Source organism: Mobula hypostoma, chromosome 14, assembly GCF_963921235.1.
Source record: "Mobula hypostoma chromosome 14, sMobHyp1.1, whole genome shotgun sequence".
Classification (NCBI taxonomy): domain Eukaryota; kingdom Metazoa; phylum Chordata; class Chondrichthyes; order Myliobatiformes; family Myliobatidae; genus Mobula; species Mobula hypostoma.
In genome coordinates, this window is record NC_086110.1 from 76,302,266 (window position 1) to 76,318,827 (window position 16,562).

The following is a 16,562-nucleotide window of genomic DNA, read 5'->3' on the forward strand; positions in this document are numbered from 1 at the left end:
CTTCCGCAAAACAATGAATTTCACAACATATGCCAGTGGTATTAAACCTGATTCTTAAGTATTGTACTAAGATTTTGTTTCCGAGTGACCAAGCATCAAGCCCCGACACATGTATTTGAAGTATGAGGCCAAATCCCAGGAGAGGGCCAGCTTGGAATTGAAGTCAGGAGCTGGGGCAAGTTAGGGAGCTTGTAACAAATAAATACCTTGTCTCATTATCACAGGAGATGTTGTCAAAAAATGATTTGGTTTTGTCATAGTAGCATTTCGGTCCCGAAGCATCCTCTTCATCAGCATTTCCTTCGCTGTTTTGTGTTTCAATCCCCGAGTCTCCTTTATCTTCACCATTTATCGCCTTCTCCGCTTTATCCAGTTGCTTATCATCTGTTAATGACATGGAAAGTATTAAGGAAGAGATATCCAAGGATCCCTGAAACTACGATCCCTCTCATTTTCTTAAACCAGTTGCACGGACCACCTATTGTCCAGAACAGGAATTTTTAAAAAACGCAGCCTGAATACTGCATGCCACTTTAAATATTTTTATAATTATGCATACTGTGAATATTTACAATGAAAATTGAAAAATCGTATTTTATTTATTAATTGAAGGATATAATGAATTATAGTACTACAAAAAAAATCTTTCACGTTTCAAACATTTTCCCATCTGTCTTTATACCAGCTGCACAGCAACAAAGACTATGTGCGCGGGAGCATTTCGGTTACTGTGCGGCCAGGCATTCATACAGCTTAGAGGAATAGTGCCCTGAAGGGCCTTGTGCAAATTCATGTGAAAATGATGTATGGTATTGGTGCCTACATTAGCTGGGACAGAGAATTGAGAGAAGGGGGATAATGATAAAATGATATAAAACTTTGGTTTACGTTACAGCTGTTCTGATCATTACACCTTGGAAAACCAACTCCATGGAAAAACAGGATGACAAATTGCAGATGGAATTTAATGCAGACAAGTGTGAGGTGTTGCACTTTGGGGGGAAGAACCAGGGTAGAACACACAGTGAATGGTAGGGCACAGAAGTGTGTGGTGGAATACAGATCCATAATTCCCTGAAAGTGTCATCACAGATAGAGGTAGATAGGGTTGTAAAGAGAGCTTTTGGTACATTGGCCTTCATAAATCAGAGTATCGAGTACAGGAGTTGGGATGTTACTTAAAGTTGTAAAAGACATTGGTGAAAACCAAAGTTGGAGTATGTGTCTGATCACCAACCTACAGGAAGGATGTCTAAAAGATCGAAAGAGTGCACAGAAAATTTACAATGATTTTGCCAGGACTTAAGGACCTGAGTTATAAGGAGAAGTTAAATAGGTTAGGACTTTATTCCCTGGAGTGTAGCAAAATGAGGAGAGATCTTATAGAAATACACAATATAAGATGTATATTTAAAAAGGGTAAATACATGCAATTTTTTTCCCCCGTGGTGAGGTGGGTTAAGAGTCTAGAGCTAGACTCATAGGTTTAGAGTGAAAGGTGAAATATTTAAGGGGAACCTGAGGAGGAACTTCACTCAGAGAGTGGTGTGGAATGAGCTGCCAGTGGAAGAGGTCGATGTGGGTTCAATTACAATATTTAAGGGAAATTTTGGATAGGTACATGGATGAGAGAGTATGAAGGACTATGGTCCAGGTGCAGGGGGAGATTAGGTGGGCTGAGGGCCCGTTTCTGAGCTATAGTGCTCAATGACTGTGCTGGAGGAAATTCACTAGGACATTACCTGAGATGGAGATTTTCATCTATATCATGATACTCATAAAGTCTGGTTTGATTTCCTTGGAGCAGCAAAGGCTGAAGCAGGATCACTCCATCTTCCAGTAATTTCTATCCCCTCCCCCATCGTTCCCCATTCTAGCTCCCCTCTTATGTCTTCTCTTCTCCTCATCTGCCCTTCATCTCCCTCTGGTGTCCCTCCTCCTTCCCTTTCTTCTACTCTCCTATAAGATTCCTTCTTCTTCAGTCTTTTGCCTCTTTCACTTATTATCCCTCAGCTTTTTAGAAACACAGAAAACCTACAGCACAATACAGGCCCTTCGGCCCACAATGCTATGCCAAACATGTACTAACTTTAGAAATTACCGAGGGTTACCCATAGCCTTCTATTTTTCTAAGCTCCATGTACCTATCCAGGAGTCTCTTAAAAGACCCTATTGTAAACGCCTCCACCACCGTTGCCAGCAGTCCATTCCATGCAGTCACCACTCTGAATAAAAAACTTACCCCCGACATCTCCTCTGTATTTACTTCCAAGCACCTTAAAGCTGTGCCCTCTTGTGTTAGCCATTTCAGCCCTGGGAAAAAGCCTCTGACGATCCACACGATCAATGCCTCTCATCATTTTATACACTTCTATCAGGTCATTTCTCATCCTCTGTCGATCCAAGGAGAAAAGGCCAAGATCACTCAACCTATTCTCACAAGGCATGCTCCCCAATCCAGGCAACATCCTTGTAAATCTCCTCTGCATCCTTTCTATAGTTTCCACATCCTTCCTGCAGTGAGGTGACCAGAACTGAGCACAGTACTCCAAGTGGGGTCTGACCAGGGTCCTATACAGCTGCAACATTACCTCTCAGCTCTTGAACTCAATCCCATGGTTGATGAAGGCCAATGCACCATATGCCTTCTTAACCACACAGTCAACCTGCGCAGTAGCTTTGAGTGTCCTATGGGCTCGGGCCCTAAAATCCCTCTGATTCTCCACACTGCTAAGAGTCTTACCATTAATACTATATTCTGCCATCATATTTGACCTACCAAAATGAACCACCTCACACTTATCTGGGTTGAACTCCATCTGCCACTTCTCAGCTCAGTTTTGCATCCTATCAATGTCCCGCTGTAACCTCTGACAGCCCTCCACACTATCCACAACACCTCCAACCTTTGTGTCATCAGCAAATTTACTAACCCATCCCTCCACTTCCTCATCCAGGTCATTTATAAAAATCACAAAGAGTAGGGGTCCCAGAACAGATCCCTGAGGCACACCACTGGTCACCAACCTCTATGCAGATAATGACTATCTACAACCATTCAGTGGGCAAGTCAATTCTGGATCCACAAAGCAATGTCCCCTTGGATTCCATGCCTCCTTACTTTCTCAATAAGCCTTGCATGGGGTACCTTATCAAATGCCTTGATGAAATCCATATACACTATATCTACTGCCCTACCTTCATCAATGTGTTTAGTCACATCCTCAAAAAATTCAATCACGCTTGTCAGGCATGACCTGCCTTTGACAGAGCCATGCTCACTATTCCTAATCATATTATAGCTCTCCAAATGTTCATAAATCCTGCCTCTCAGGATCTTCTCCATCAACTTACCAACCACTGAAGTAAGACTCACTGGTCAATAATTTCCTGGGCTAGCTCTACTCCCTTTCTTGAACAAGGGAACAGCATCTGCAACCCTCCAATCCTCCAGAACCTCTCCTGTTCCCAATGATGATGCAAAGATCATTGTCAGAGGCTCAGCAATCTCCTCCCTTGCTTCCCACAGTAGCCTGGGGTATATCCTGTCCGGTCCCAGTGACTTATCCAAGCTGATGCTTTCCAAAAGCTCCAGTACATCCTCTTTCTTAATGTCTATATTCTCAAGCATTTCAGTCCGCTGTAAGTCATTCCTACAATCACCAAGGACCTAATCTGTAGTGAATACTGAAGCAAAGTATTCATTAAGTACCTCTGCTATCTCCTCCGGTTCCAAATGCACATTTTTCCACTGTCACACCTGATTGGTCCTATTCTCTCATGCCTTATCCTCTTGCTCTTTTACTTTACCCCTCTCCTTCACCCACCCACACCTTCAGCTAGTCTCACCTATCACCTCCAAGCTTCTTACTTTCACTTCCCATTATCTTCCTTTCCAGTCCTGATGAAGAGTCTTGGCACAAGATGTTGACTATATATTCCTCTCTACAGATGCTGCCTGACCTGCTGAGTTCCTCCAGCATTTTGTAAGTGTTACTCTGGATCTACAACATCTGCAGAATCTCTTGCGTTTATTACAAATTACCACCACTATTTGGGGTTTGCCTGTCTCACTGTAAGTTGCTTTGTCCTACTACCTCTCACTGTTTTGCCGAGTGCTCTTAATTAAAATGGTAAGCTTTACATTAGAAATGGTGAAAAGAAATTAGCTGAGACTCGTACTTACAGCCCCCTGATTTTTCACAAACATGGGTGCCACAGCAGCGTAGCAACACTATTACAGATGGGGCCTTCTGGAGTTCAGAGTTCAATTTCGGTGAGTCTCTGTATGACCCCCCCCATGGAATGTGCTGGGTTTCCTCCGGGTGCCCTGGTTTCCTCCCACAGTCTAAAGACGTACCGGTCAGTAGGTTAATTGGTCATTGTAAATTGTCCTGTGATTAGGTTAGGGTTAAATGGGTTTGTTGGGGGTTGCTGGGATGATGTGGCTCGAAGGGCTGGAAGAGCTTATTCTGCATTGTATCGCTAAATAAAAAAATAAATATTTTGAAGCCCAGGTCAACTCACCTCATTTCAAAAAGGAGACTAATGACCAATAAACACGTTTTGTGCAGTGCTGGTTGGATGAATAGTGTTGAGGTCAGAGTGTTATAAGACCATAACACATAGGAGCAGAATTAGACTATTTAGCCCATTGGGTCTGTTCTACCATTCCACCATGGCTGATTTATTATCCCTCTCAACTCCATTCCCTTGCCTTCTCCCCATAACCTTTGATGCTCTGATTAATCAAGAACGTATCAACCTCCAGCATAAATGTAGAGTAATGCAGCACAGAAACACGCCTTTCTGTCCAACACATCCATGCCAAATATGGTGCCCAAGCTAGTCCCATTTGCCCACATCTCTCTAAACCTTTCCTATCTATTTATCCAAATGTCTTACATGTTGTTATTATACCTGCCTCAACCACTCTCGGGCTCCAATATGTATCAGCTTCTCTGCTAAATCTTTCACCTCTCAATTTAAACTTGTATCCTCTAGTTTTAAGCTTACCTTCCTTGGGGAGAAAGATTGAATGATATTTCTTTGAAAAAGTATAGGAAGCGGCTGAGAGTTTCACCTATAATGATACGGCACTGGAGATCAGCCCACGTCAAATGCATAGGTCCTGGAATGCATCTTACAGCATGGAACAAGCCTTTTCCACACAATGAAACAGGCCACCCAGTAACCCACTGATTTAAGCCTAGCATAACCAAGGGACAATTTACAATGACCAATTAATCTCTAACCAATACGTCTTTGGACTGTGGGAGAAAACCTACGTATTCCGTGGGGAGAAAGCACAAACTCCTTCCAGGCTGTGTCAGAACTCCATAATGCACTGAACTGTAACAGTATCCTGCTAACTACCATGGCATCCTTTTGCCTTCTACTCTCCGAGACTGGTTTTAAGGCACCAGTAACCCGCCCATACCTCTTCTCCTGTCAGGAGAAACAGTTCTGCTGGGCTCAGCAGTTAAGCCACATGTGAAGGCCGGGGCTGGATTTGGTTGTCAGAAACTATTTGAGATGTATGCCATTGGGAGCATTGAATAGATAGTGGAAGATTATCCTCACTACTCACCCCCCCCCCCCCAATTGCCTCTGGTTTAGGCAACCTTAAGGAACCTGGCACTTCATAGTTCTCTATTAAAAGTGCTACTGTCAATTTCCTTCGCTGTTCCTCTCATTTCTTCCTTGTTTCCTCAGTAAATTACAACTTCTCAGCAATTCAATATTTATAATTTACCCCAAACACAAATGCACAACAAGTGGAAAATACTCTTTTATTTCACTCTCATTCACTACCTTGCCAACTACACTTTCTCAAACCAGTTAGTGCCGAATCAGCAAATGTCCTTCTGGATTAAATTATTTATTTAGAAATACAGCATGGAACAGGCCCTTCCACCCCAACAAACCACGCCGCCCAGCAACCGACCCATTTAATACTAGCTTAATCACAGGACAATTTACATCGACCAAGTAACTTACCAACCGGTACATCTTTGGACTGTGGGAAGAAACCATAGCACCCGGAGGAAACCCAGGAGCACACAGGTAGGAAAGTACAATTTTTCTTACAGAGGATGCCAGGTTTGAACTTTGATGCCGAGGTGAAATAGCGTTGTGCTAACCGCTACACTACCGTGAAGCATCAAATGAAGGCAAGTTTCTTCTGTCGATATGGAACATTTGTCTTAGTTTTAACAACTTGGTAACTCAATGACTAAAACCCATCATTTAACCCAAAAGAAATAAACTCTTACAGATAGTCACCTCATCTCAGGTGCGTTAAGTGTACAGAACAAAATGGAATGTTACCTTTCAATTTCAGCTTATTCTGGAACTCCCTGTCAATCTCCTCTTTGTTAAATTGTGCATTTGCGCTCTCAAAGTCGAAGTCTTTCTCAAACTTCATTGGCCCATCTCGCCTGACAGCAAACCTACCCCTTCCTCGACTTCCTCCACGGCCTCTTCTGGCAGCCTGGCCACCTGGTGACAAGGGAAAGGAAGGTCAATTCATAGACATAGACATACACACACACACACACACAAAATATATATATCGTATCTATACATATATACAGAAAGGTGCAGTTAAAGATCCAAAAACATTATGAAAGATTCCACCCACTGTGCTCACAGACTGTTTGCCCCACTGCGATCAGAAAGCTGGAGTGTTCACCAATATCTTTAACCTCTTGCTTCAGCAGTCTGAGGTGCCCACTTGCTTCAAGCTAGTTTCAATTATATCAGTGCCTAAGAAGAACATGGTAACCTGCCTCAGTGACTATTGTCCTGTAGCACTTGCATCCACAGTGATGAAGTGTTTTGAGAGGTTGGTGATGAATCATATCAACTGCTGCCTGTGAAGTGACTAGGATCCACTCCAATTTGCCTGCCGTCACAACAGGTCAACAGTAGATGTTATTTCATTGGCTCTTCACCCAACCTTGGAACAGCTGGACAGCAAAGATACATAACATCAAGATGCTCTTGATTGACTACAGCTCAGTATTCAATACTATCATTCCCTCAAAATGAAACAATAAACTTCAAGACCTTGGCCTGAATGCCTCCTTGTGCAACTGAATCCTCAAGTTCCTCATTTGCAGACCCAAGTCAGTTTGGATTGGTAACAACTCCTCCACAATCTCCATCAGTACAGCTGCACCACAAGCTGTGTTCTTAGTGCCCCCCCCCCGCTCTGCTTGCTTTATATTTATTACTGTGAGGCTAAACAGAGCTCCAATTCCATCTTTGAATTTGATGATGGCACTACTGCAGTTGGCCAGATCGAAGATGCTGAAAAATATATTTTATATCTATATATATATATATAGACACACACACACACACACACACATACACGAGGGAGATTGGAAATCCAGCCGAGTGGTGCCACAACAATCTCTCAATGTCAGCAAGACCAAGGAGCTGATTATAGGCTTCAGGAAGAGGGAATTGGACGTCCATAAGCCAGTCCTCATTGGGGGAATCAGAGGTCGAGAGGGTCAGCAACTTTAAATTCCTTGGTTTTATACTTTCAGAGGATTTGATCTGGGCCTGCAAGTACAATTACAAGGAAAACACAGGAACACCTCTACTTTCTTAGAAGTTTACGAAGATTCAATATATCACCTAAAACTCTGAGAAACTTCTACAGAAGTGCAGTGGAGAGTATATTGACTGGTTGCATCACAGCCTGAGATAAAAATACCAATGTCCTTGAATGGAAAATCCTACAGAAAGTCCATCCATGGGTAAAACCCTTCCCACCGTTGAAATTTGAAGGCGGCGGCAATGTAGCATCCACGCCTAGACCACCAGACTTTTTTTTTTTGAGTACAACTCATCAACACTTCCACCCACTAACCCACCACTCCACACCTCCAACCACCAGTACTTTATCATTTCCTATCAGTCACTTCATGTACAGACACTCTTGTGTCACTTCATGAACATACGATTAATCTATGTATATAAGCTATCTTATGTATCTATTCTGTTTTTAAAAATCATTGTGTTCTTTATCTCAGGGGTCCCCAACCTTTTTTTCCACCGCGGACCGGTTTAATATTGACAACATTCTTGCGGACCGGCCGACAGGGGGGGGAGGGGGGTTCAAGTAGGGTTAAACTCACCTCAACATGTCTTTTACAGTTAGGGTTGCCAACAAAAGTACAAAAGTAGCAATCACATACGGGACATTTGTGTTTACCCCGAGAAAGACTACCATGACCATGAAGCCTTGCGTGGGCACCTGTGTGTGCATGCGTGCTGTGCGCATGCGCGTATGTGCCGATTTTTTTCCACAAATCGGTTTTGGCTTAATCTTCCCGACTACACTGTACATACATTATTTCTACTTTATATAGGCTGTGTATTTATCATATCATTCCTGCTTTTACTATATGTTAGTGTTATTTTAGGTTTTATGTGTTATTTGGTATGATTTGGTAGGTTATTTTTTGGGTCTGGGAACGCTCAAAAATTTTCCCCATATAAATTAATGGCAATTGCTTCTTCGCTTTACGCCATTTCGGCACGAAAGGTTTCATAGGAATGCTCTACCTTAGCGGGGGAAATACGGGACAAGGGCGGTCCCATATGGGACAAACCAATAAGGGATGTCCCGGCAAATACAGGACAGTTGGCAACCCTATGTTCAAGTTCAACAGTGTGTGACAGGGAATGAGGAAAGGTGCAGCTGACTCATATCGTTTCCTCGCGGCCCGGTAGCACATGCTTTGTGGCCCGGTGGTTGGGGACTGCTACTTTATCTTGTGTTTTTTTTGTGCTGCAATGGATCCAGAGTAAAAATTATATGGTTCTCCTTTACACTTGTGTACTGGAAATGATATTAAACAATCTTGAACTTGAACTTGGAGGTGTCAGTTTAGAACGGAGACAGAGTGACCCTGACAGGAAGCGAAGCAATAAGGCCAAGAGAGGTGTTCATGACATGATTTCCTACTACCGAGAACTGCTTCATGAAAGGGAACTTAAGAAAAGGCAGTCAAATCTAAATGCCTACTTGAAGAAGCAGCCAAGGTTAGAGGAGGGCCCACAGCCTGGTCCCTCCTCTCAGTGTAACCACCACCCGCTTTCCTCCGCTGTGTTGCTGCTCCTCTGATGTACAGGTTAGGCCTTTGTGCCTGTTTGTTACTCTACAAATTACTGTTTTTAACAATACACATCTCGAGTTTGATTTTTTAAATCAGGCACACAAGCCCATTTATGTAATGTTATAATGACCCCACTTTGCACTGATTTACATAGTGCTCCACCTCCAAGGAACGCATCCTCAGTGTTAAGCGGCATCTGAGTGTACTGTAATTAATTTAACTTGGCTTTTTAAGCGTTAATTTTGCATTGCTGTAAATGTTCTCAGGCACACTGATTTTGATAGCGTTTGGTGGGCAGAATATTAAAGAAATGTTCTGGTGATGAATCTGTACTTCCATGGCTATCAGTCAGACTTGGTTCAGAGGAGCACCACTCATTTTGTTTCTGGCCTGGCTAAGCCAGGTCTCCTGTCCAGTGATAGGTCCAGGCTCGGTTGACCGTCTCTGTTGTTGGGGAGTACTACGGTGTAGCGGTTAGCATAACGCTTTACAGCGTCCTTAATCAGTGTTCAATTCCCACTGCTGTCTGTAAGGAGTTTGTACGTTCTCCCTATGATCATGTGGGTTTTCTTCAGATGATCCAGTTTCCTCCCACATTCCAGACGTACGGGCTAGGGTTAGTAAGTTGTGGGCATGCTAAGTTGTCACCAGAAGTGACACTTGCCACCAGCACATCCTTGGACTGTGTTTGTTGGTTGTTGACGCAAATGGCTTTAAGGTAAGGGGTGGAAAGTTCAAGGGGGGTATTAGAGGAAGGTTTTTTTTACTCAGAGAGTGGTTGGTGCGTGGAATGCACTGCCTGAGTCAGTGGTGGAGGCAGATACACTAGTGAAGTTTAAGAGACTACTAGACAGGTATATGGAGGAATTTAAGGTGGGGGCTTATATGGGAGGCAGGGTTTGAGGGTCGGCACAACATTGTGGGCCGAAGGGCCTGTACTGTGCTGTACTATTCTATGTTCTATGTTAATAATGTAGTTCACTGTATGTTTTGAAATTTTGATGTACACGTGACAAAGCTAGTCTTCTCTCTAAAATTATTGAGGAAAAATATTATTCAAATTGCAGAGATACACACAGTAAGATGCAGGAGCAGAACTAGGCCACTTGACCCATCAAGTCTGTTCTCACTGTGAAACAATAACTGTGAGAACAGTCTTGTCAAGGGGAGGCCACGTCCGACAAATGAACAAACATTCAGGAGCTTAAAAAGAGCGTTGATGGAGGTAGTACAAATTTCAGTTAAAGATTTGAAATATGTAAAGCAGATTGGATAAACAAGTAAAAGCTAATAGGAACTCACAGAGATTGGCACAGGGGATTGAGATCATCTGAGTGGAGAAACAAGAGTCTTGATCAGCTGGAATTTCGGTAACTGGAAGGCTGAAGTTCCACAGGTCTCAGCAATGTGACCAATATTCTTTGTGGTGTCATAGATCTGGATGGAATGTGGGTGGCACGATTAAGTTTGCTGATGGACCTGGCGGCGTGGCTACAGAGATTTAAGCAAGTTGCCTGAATAGTTTAGGCAGCTATTCAAGGGGCAGGCTAAGATTCACCAAGGAGCAATGGTTAGATGAATTTGGGGAGGAATACACAATAAGAGCAGAAAACAGACAGAGGAGTTAATTAGGCCGCTTGGCTCATTGAGACTTCTCTGCCATTTGATCATGGCAGATCTATTACGAAATTTAGATGCAGCTAAAGAGGAGATTATGGTGCCACGGTTTGATGACAAACTCGGTCATTTTCACTTAATTAGAGATACAGTGTGGAACACTACATCTTAGAGCTGTGCCATACCTACAACCCCCAATTCAACCCAAGCCTAATCAATTTACCCATCAACCGGTACATTTTTGGATGCTGAGAGGAAACAGAATTATCTGGAGGAAACTCACACATTCCTTAGGGAGGACATACAGAATGCTTACAGGTGCTGTCGGAATTGAATTCTGAACTCCGACGTCCTGAGCTCTAATAGCCTTGCGCTAACCACTACTCAACTATGGTGCCTCCGAGGGAAAACTTGGGGCCTAGACAGAGTGACTGGTAAGAAGCCAATTCTCTGAGCAAAAAGTTAAATTAGTGTAGGACATTGATTTAACTGAAAGATGAGAAGGGAATTTTTTTCCACCCTTCAGTACTTTAGGTCTGGAACCCAGTGCATGAATAAAGAGATGGAAGCACATTAAACATCCATATATCTTTTAAAAGGGATAAACTTCTGACTGAAATGGGATTCACGAACAACATTATGTTCGAGAGCAGCTACTTCCCTTTAGCCATCAGTCCCTGAACCAACCTGCATAACCCTCATCACTACCTCAATATAAAAACACAATAGCCACTTTTTGGAAGAAAGTGTATGAACTCGTGGCGCAACTAGAGATTAGTTGGTATGACGTTGTGGGCATCTCTGAGTCATGCCTGAAAGAAGGCCATTGTTGGAAGATTAATATCAAATGATATTCTTTGTATTGAAAAGACAGGCAGGAAGGCATAGGCGGTCGTCTTTTGAAAGAGGTGACATAGGGTCAGAGAATGCTGAATTTTTGTGGGTGGAGTTAAGAAATTGCAAGGTTAAAAAAACCATTGTGGAAATCATATAACGTAAACACGAGGAATTCTGCAGATGCTGGAAATTCAAGCAACACACATCAAAGGGAGACCCAACGCAGACTGGGAGATTGTTTTGCTGAACACCTACGCTGTCTGCCAGAGAAAGCAGGATCTCCCAGTTGCCACACATTTTAATTCCACATCCCATTCTGATATGTCTATCCACGGCCTCCTCTACTGTAAAGATGAAGCCACACTCAGGTTGGAGGAACAACACCTTATATTCCGTCTGGGTAGCCTCCAACCTGATGGCATGAACATTGACCTCTAACTTCTGCTAATGCCTCACCTCCCCCTCGTACCCCATCTGTTATTTATTTATATACACACATTCTTTCTCTCTCTCTCCTTTTTCTCCCTCTGTCCCTCTGACTATACCCCTTGCCCATCCTCTGGGTTTTTCCCCTCCTCCCCCCTTTCCTTCTCCCTGGGCCTCCTGTCCCATGATCCTCTCATATCCCCTTTTGCCTATCACTTGTCCAGCTCTTGGCTCCATCCCTCCCCCTCCTGTCTTCTCCTATCATTTCGGATCTCCCCCTCCCCCTCCCCCTCCCACTTTCAAATCTCTTACTAGCTCTTCCTTCAGTTAGTCCTGACGAAGGGTCTCGACCCGAAACGTTGACTGTACCTCTTCCTAGAGATGCTGCCTGGCCTGCTGCGTTCACCAGCAACTTTGATGTGTGTTGCGTGGAAATCATATATAAGCCTCCAAATAGTAGCCAAGACATGGGGTTGAGATTGTAAAGAGAGCTGGAAAGGGCATGTAATAAGAGTAATGACACAAATGTAACGGGGGACTCAATATGCAAGAGGATTGGGAAAATCAGGTTGGTATCAGATTGCAAGAGAGGGAATTTGTTGAATGCCTACAAGATGGCTTTTTAGAACAGCTTGTGCTTGAGCAAACAAGGGGAAAGGCTATCTTAGATTGGATGCTGTGTAATAACCCAGAACTTATTAGGGAGCTTAATGTAAAGGAACACTTAGGAGAAGTGATCATAATATGATTGAATTCATACTATGACTCACAAGTATCAGTATCGCAGTGCAATAAAGGGAAAGAGCTTGCCGAGGTGAAGATACTGGCGGGGATGATGGCACAGCAGAGATGTCTGAGGTTTCTGGGAATAGTTCACAAGGCACAGGATAGATAAATCCCACAGAGGAAGAAGATAGAGCATTAGATGAAGTGTATATGGATTTCAGCAAGGCATTTGGTAAGATACTCCATGCAAGGCTTATTGAGAAAGTAAGGAAGCATGGGATCCAAGGGGACCTTGCTTTGTGGATCCAGAATTGGCTTGCTCACAGAAGGCAAAGAGTGGTTGTAGACGGGTCATATTTTGCATGGAGGTTGATGACCAGTGGGGTGCCTCAGGGATCTGTTCTGGGACCCCTTCTCTTCATGATTTTTCTAAATGACCTGGATGAGTAAGTGGAAGGGGGGTTTAGTTAATTTGCTGATGACACAAAGGTTGGAGGTGTTGTGGATAGTATGGAGGGCTGTCAAAGGTTACAGCGGGACATCAATAGGATGCAAAACTGGGCTGAGAAGTGGCAGACGTAGTTCACCCAGATAAGTGTGAGGTGACTCATTTTGGCAGGTCAAAAATGATGGCAGAATATAGTATTAATGGTAAGTCTCTTGGCAGTGTGGAGAATCAGAGGGATCTTGGGGTCCGAGTCCATAGCACCCACAAAACTGCTGCGTCGGTTAAGAAGGCATAAGGTCCACTGGCCTTCATCAACCAAGAGTTCGAGAGTTGAGAGGTAATGTTACAGCTATACAGGACCCTGGTCAGACACCACTTGGAGTACTGTGCTCAGTACTGGTCACTTCACTATCGGAAGGATGTGGAAACTATAGAAAGGGTGCAGAGGAGATTTACAAGGATGTTGCCAGGATTGGTGAGCATGCCTTGTGAGAATAGGTTGAGTGAACTCGGCCTTTTCTCCTTGGAGAGATGGAGGGTGCGCGGTGACCTGATAGAGGTGTATAAGATGATGAGAGGCATTGATCGTGTGGATAGTCAGAGGCTTTTTCCCAGGGCTGAAATGGTTAACATGAGGGAGCATAGTTTTAAGGTGCTTGGAAGTAAGTGCAGAGGAGATGTCAGGGGTAAGTTTTTTTTAACGCAGAGAGAAAAAGTGCTAGACAAACACAAAGGTCCTAAGGTGGATAAGTCTCCTGGGCCAGATGGACTACATCTCAAAGTCCTGAGAGAGGGTGCTGCAGAGATAATGGATGCATTGGTCATGATCTTTCAAGAATCACTTGATTCTGGCATGTTCCCAGAGGGCTGGAAGATTACAAATGTCACTCCACTCTATAAGAAGGGAGGAGGGCAAAAGTAAGGAAATTATAGGCCAGTTAGCCTTAGCGGTTGGTAAAGAATTGGAATTCCATTATTAAGGACGAGGTTTCAGGCTACTTGGAGACTAATGCTAAAATAAGTCAAAGTCAGCATGGTTTCTGTAAAGGGAAAGCTTGCCTAACAAATCCGTTAGAGCTCTTCAAGGAAAAGCAAGGTGGACAAAGTGGTGTTCCTCAGGGGTCATTATTGGTAGCACTTTTCACATTGTTTGTTATTTAATTTGGATAATGGAATTGACGGCTTTGTGGCAAAGTTTGCGGATGATACAAAGATAACTGGAGGGGTAAATACTGCTAAGGATGCAACATAATTGCAGCAGGACTTCCAAAAATTGGAAGAATTGGCAGATGGAATACAGTGTTGGGAAATGTACGATAATGCATTTTGGCAAAAGGAACAATAGTGCAAGCATCAGAGGTGCAGAGGGACTTAGGAGTCCTCGTACAAGACTCTCAGAAGGTTAATTTATAGGTTGGGTCTGTGCTAAAGGAGGCAAATGCAATGTTGACATTTATTACAAGGGGATAGAATATAAAAGCCACGAGATAATGCTGAGCCTTTTTAATCAGGCTGCACTTGGAGTATTGACAACAATTTTGGACCCCTTTTCTGAGAAGGGATATGTTGTCATTGGAGAGTCCAGAGGAGGTTCACGAGGATGATTCCAGGAATGAAGGGGTTAACACATGAGGAGCATTTGGTAGCTTTGGGCCTGTACTCACAGGAATTTAGAAGCATGCAGGGGGGAATCTCATTGTTGCTACCAAATGTTGAAAGGACTAGATAAGAGGATGTTTCCTATGGTCAGTGTATCCAGAACTAGAGCGCACAGTCTTAAATTGAGGAATAACCATTCAGAACAGAGGTAAGGAGGAATTTTTTTTAGCCAGACAGTAGTGAATCTGTGGAACGCTCTGCCACAGACTGCAGTGGGAGGCCAAGTCCATGGGTATTTTTAAGGCAGATGTTCATCGTTTCCGGATCAGTCAGGGCATCAAAGGATATAGCGAGAAGGCAGGTGTACGGGGTTGAGTGGGATTTGGGATTAGCCATGAAGGAATGGTGGAGCAGACTCGATGGGCTGAATGGCCTAAATCTACTCTTATGTCTTATAGTCTTATGGACCTGGACTTCTAAGGTCGAGAATGGAACTGCCCCAGCATAATGGCTTTTCCACTTTAAAAACTCTGCTGCACAGGTTTCCTGTCATCATCGCACATGACGGACAACCACCATACATTAAACACCAATGATGTTTTTTTAAAAAAACTAAAACCAAATGATTTGTGTTCAAATCATTAAATATTTGATTTGGACAGATGATCAAGAGACAAACAGCCATAAACCATCCTGCAGTTCCAAGGTTACTCTGACATGAAAATTCTTTTCATTGGATTTTGAACCCTTACCCGGAATAGCCATTGCTTCACTTAGTTTTTAGCCCATCATATCTGCACTGACCATGATGGCAAAAAATTAATCTGTTTTGCCCGCACACGGTCTGTATCCCTTCACTGTCTTCCTGTTCATTTGTCTGTCTATATGCCTCTGCTATTGTATGTCCTGAGGGGGCATTCCAGGCACCTCCCACTCTTGTTGCTTTGACCCACTACTATCAGGAAGGAGGTACAGGAGTATCAGGACTGGGACTGCCAGACTGGGTAATAGTTTCTTCCCTCAGGCTGTGAGACTAATGAATATCCTGTCACCATCGAGGCCTCATCACTAGGACAGCGAGAATGTGTTTACTGTACTTTTTACCTGTACTGCACTCTTCACATGTAATTTTAGAAACATAGAAAACCTACAGCACAATACAGGCCCTTCAGCCCACAATGCTGTGCCAAACATGTATTTACTTTAGAAATTACCTATGGTTACCCACAGCCCTCTATTTTTCTAAGCTATCCAGGAGTCTCTTAAAAGACGCCATTGTATCCGCTTCCTCCACCACTGTCGCCGGCAGCCCATTCCATGCACTCACCACTCTCTGCATAAAGACTTACCCTTGACATCTCCTCTGTACCTACTTCCAACCACCTTAAAACCGTGCCATCTCATGTCAGCCATTTCAGCCCCGGGAAAAAGCCTCTTGACTATCCACACGATCAATGCCTCTCATCATCTTATATACATTACATTTTATTAACTTATTTGTGGTAGTATTTTGGTTTATGTGATGTGTGTAATATATATGGATGCACTGTGGTCCAGCGGAACACTGTTTTACTTGGTTATATATAGGTGCAGGAAGTTTGTGAACCCTTTGCAATTACCTGCTTTTCTGCATTACTCATAAAATGTGGTCTGCTCTTCATGAAAGTCACAATAATAGACAAATGCCACCTGCCTGAACCAGTGGTCCCCAACCACCGGGCTGTGAAGAAACAATATGATTTGGTGATATGAGTCAGCTGCACCTTTCCTCA

At 43.4% G+C, this 16,562-nt stretch overlaps 1 protein-coding gene across 2 annotated transcripts in view; it reads right to left on the minus strand.

Annotated features, from left to right (window-relative positions):
- LOC134356361 (protein LSM14 homolog A-like) overlaps positions 1 to 16,562 on the minus strand; it is a 115,997-nt gene that overhangs the window by 14,543 nt on the left and 84,892 nt on the right. For both annotated transcript variants that reach the window (XM_063067265.1, XM_063067264.1), the window contains 2 exons: positions 6,331 to 6,501; positions 207 to 384 (listed from right to left, as the gene is read on the minus strand). In XM_063067265.1, coding sequence (XP_062923335.1) covers positions 207 to 384; positions 6,331 to 6,501 — 349 coding nt within the window. The remainder of the gene's footprint in view (positions 1 to 206; positions 385 to 6,330; positions 6,502 to 16,562) is intronic.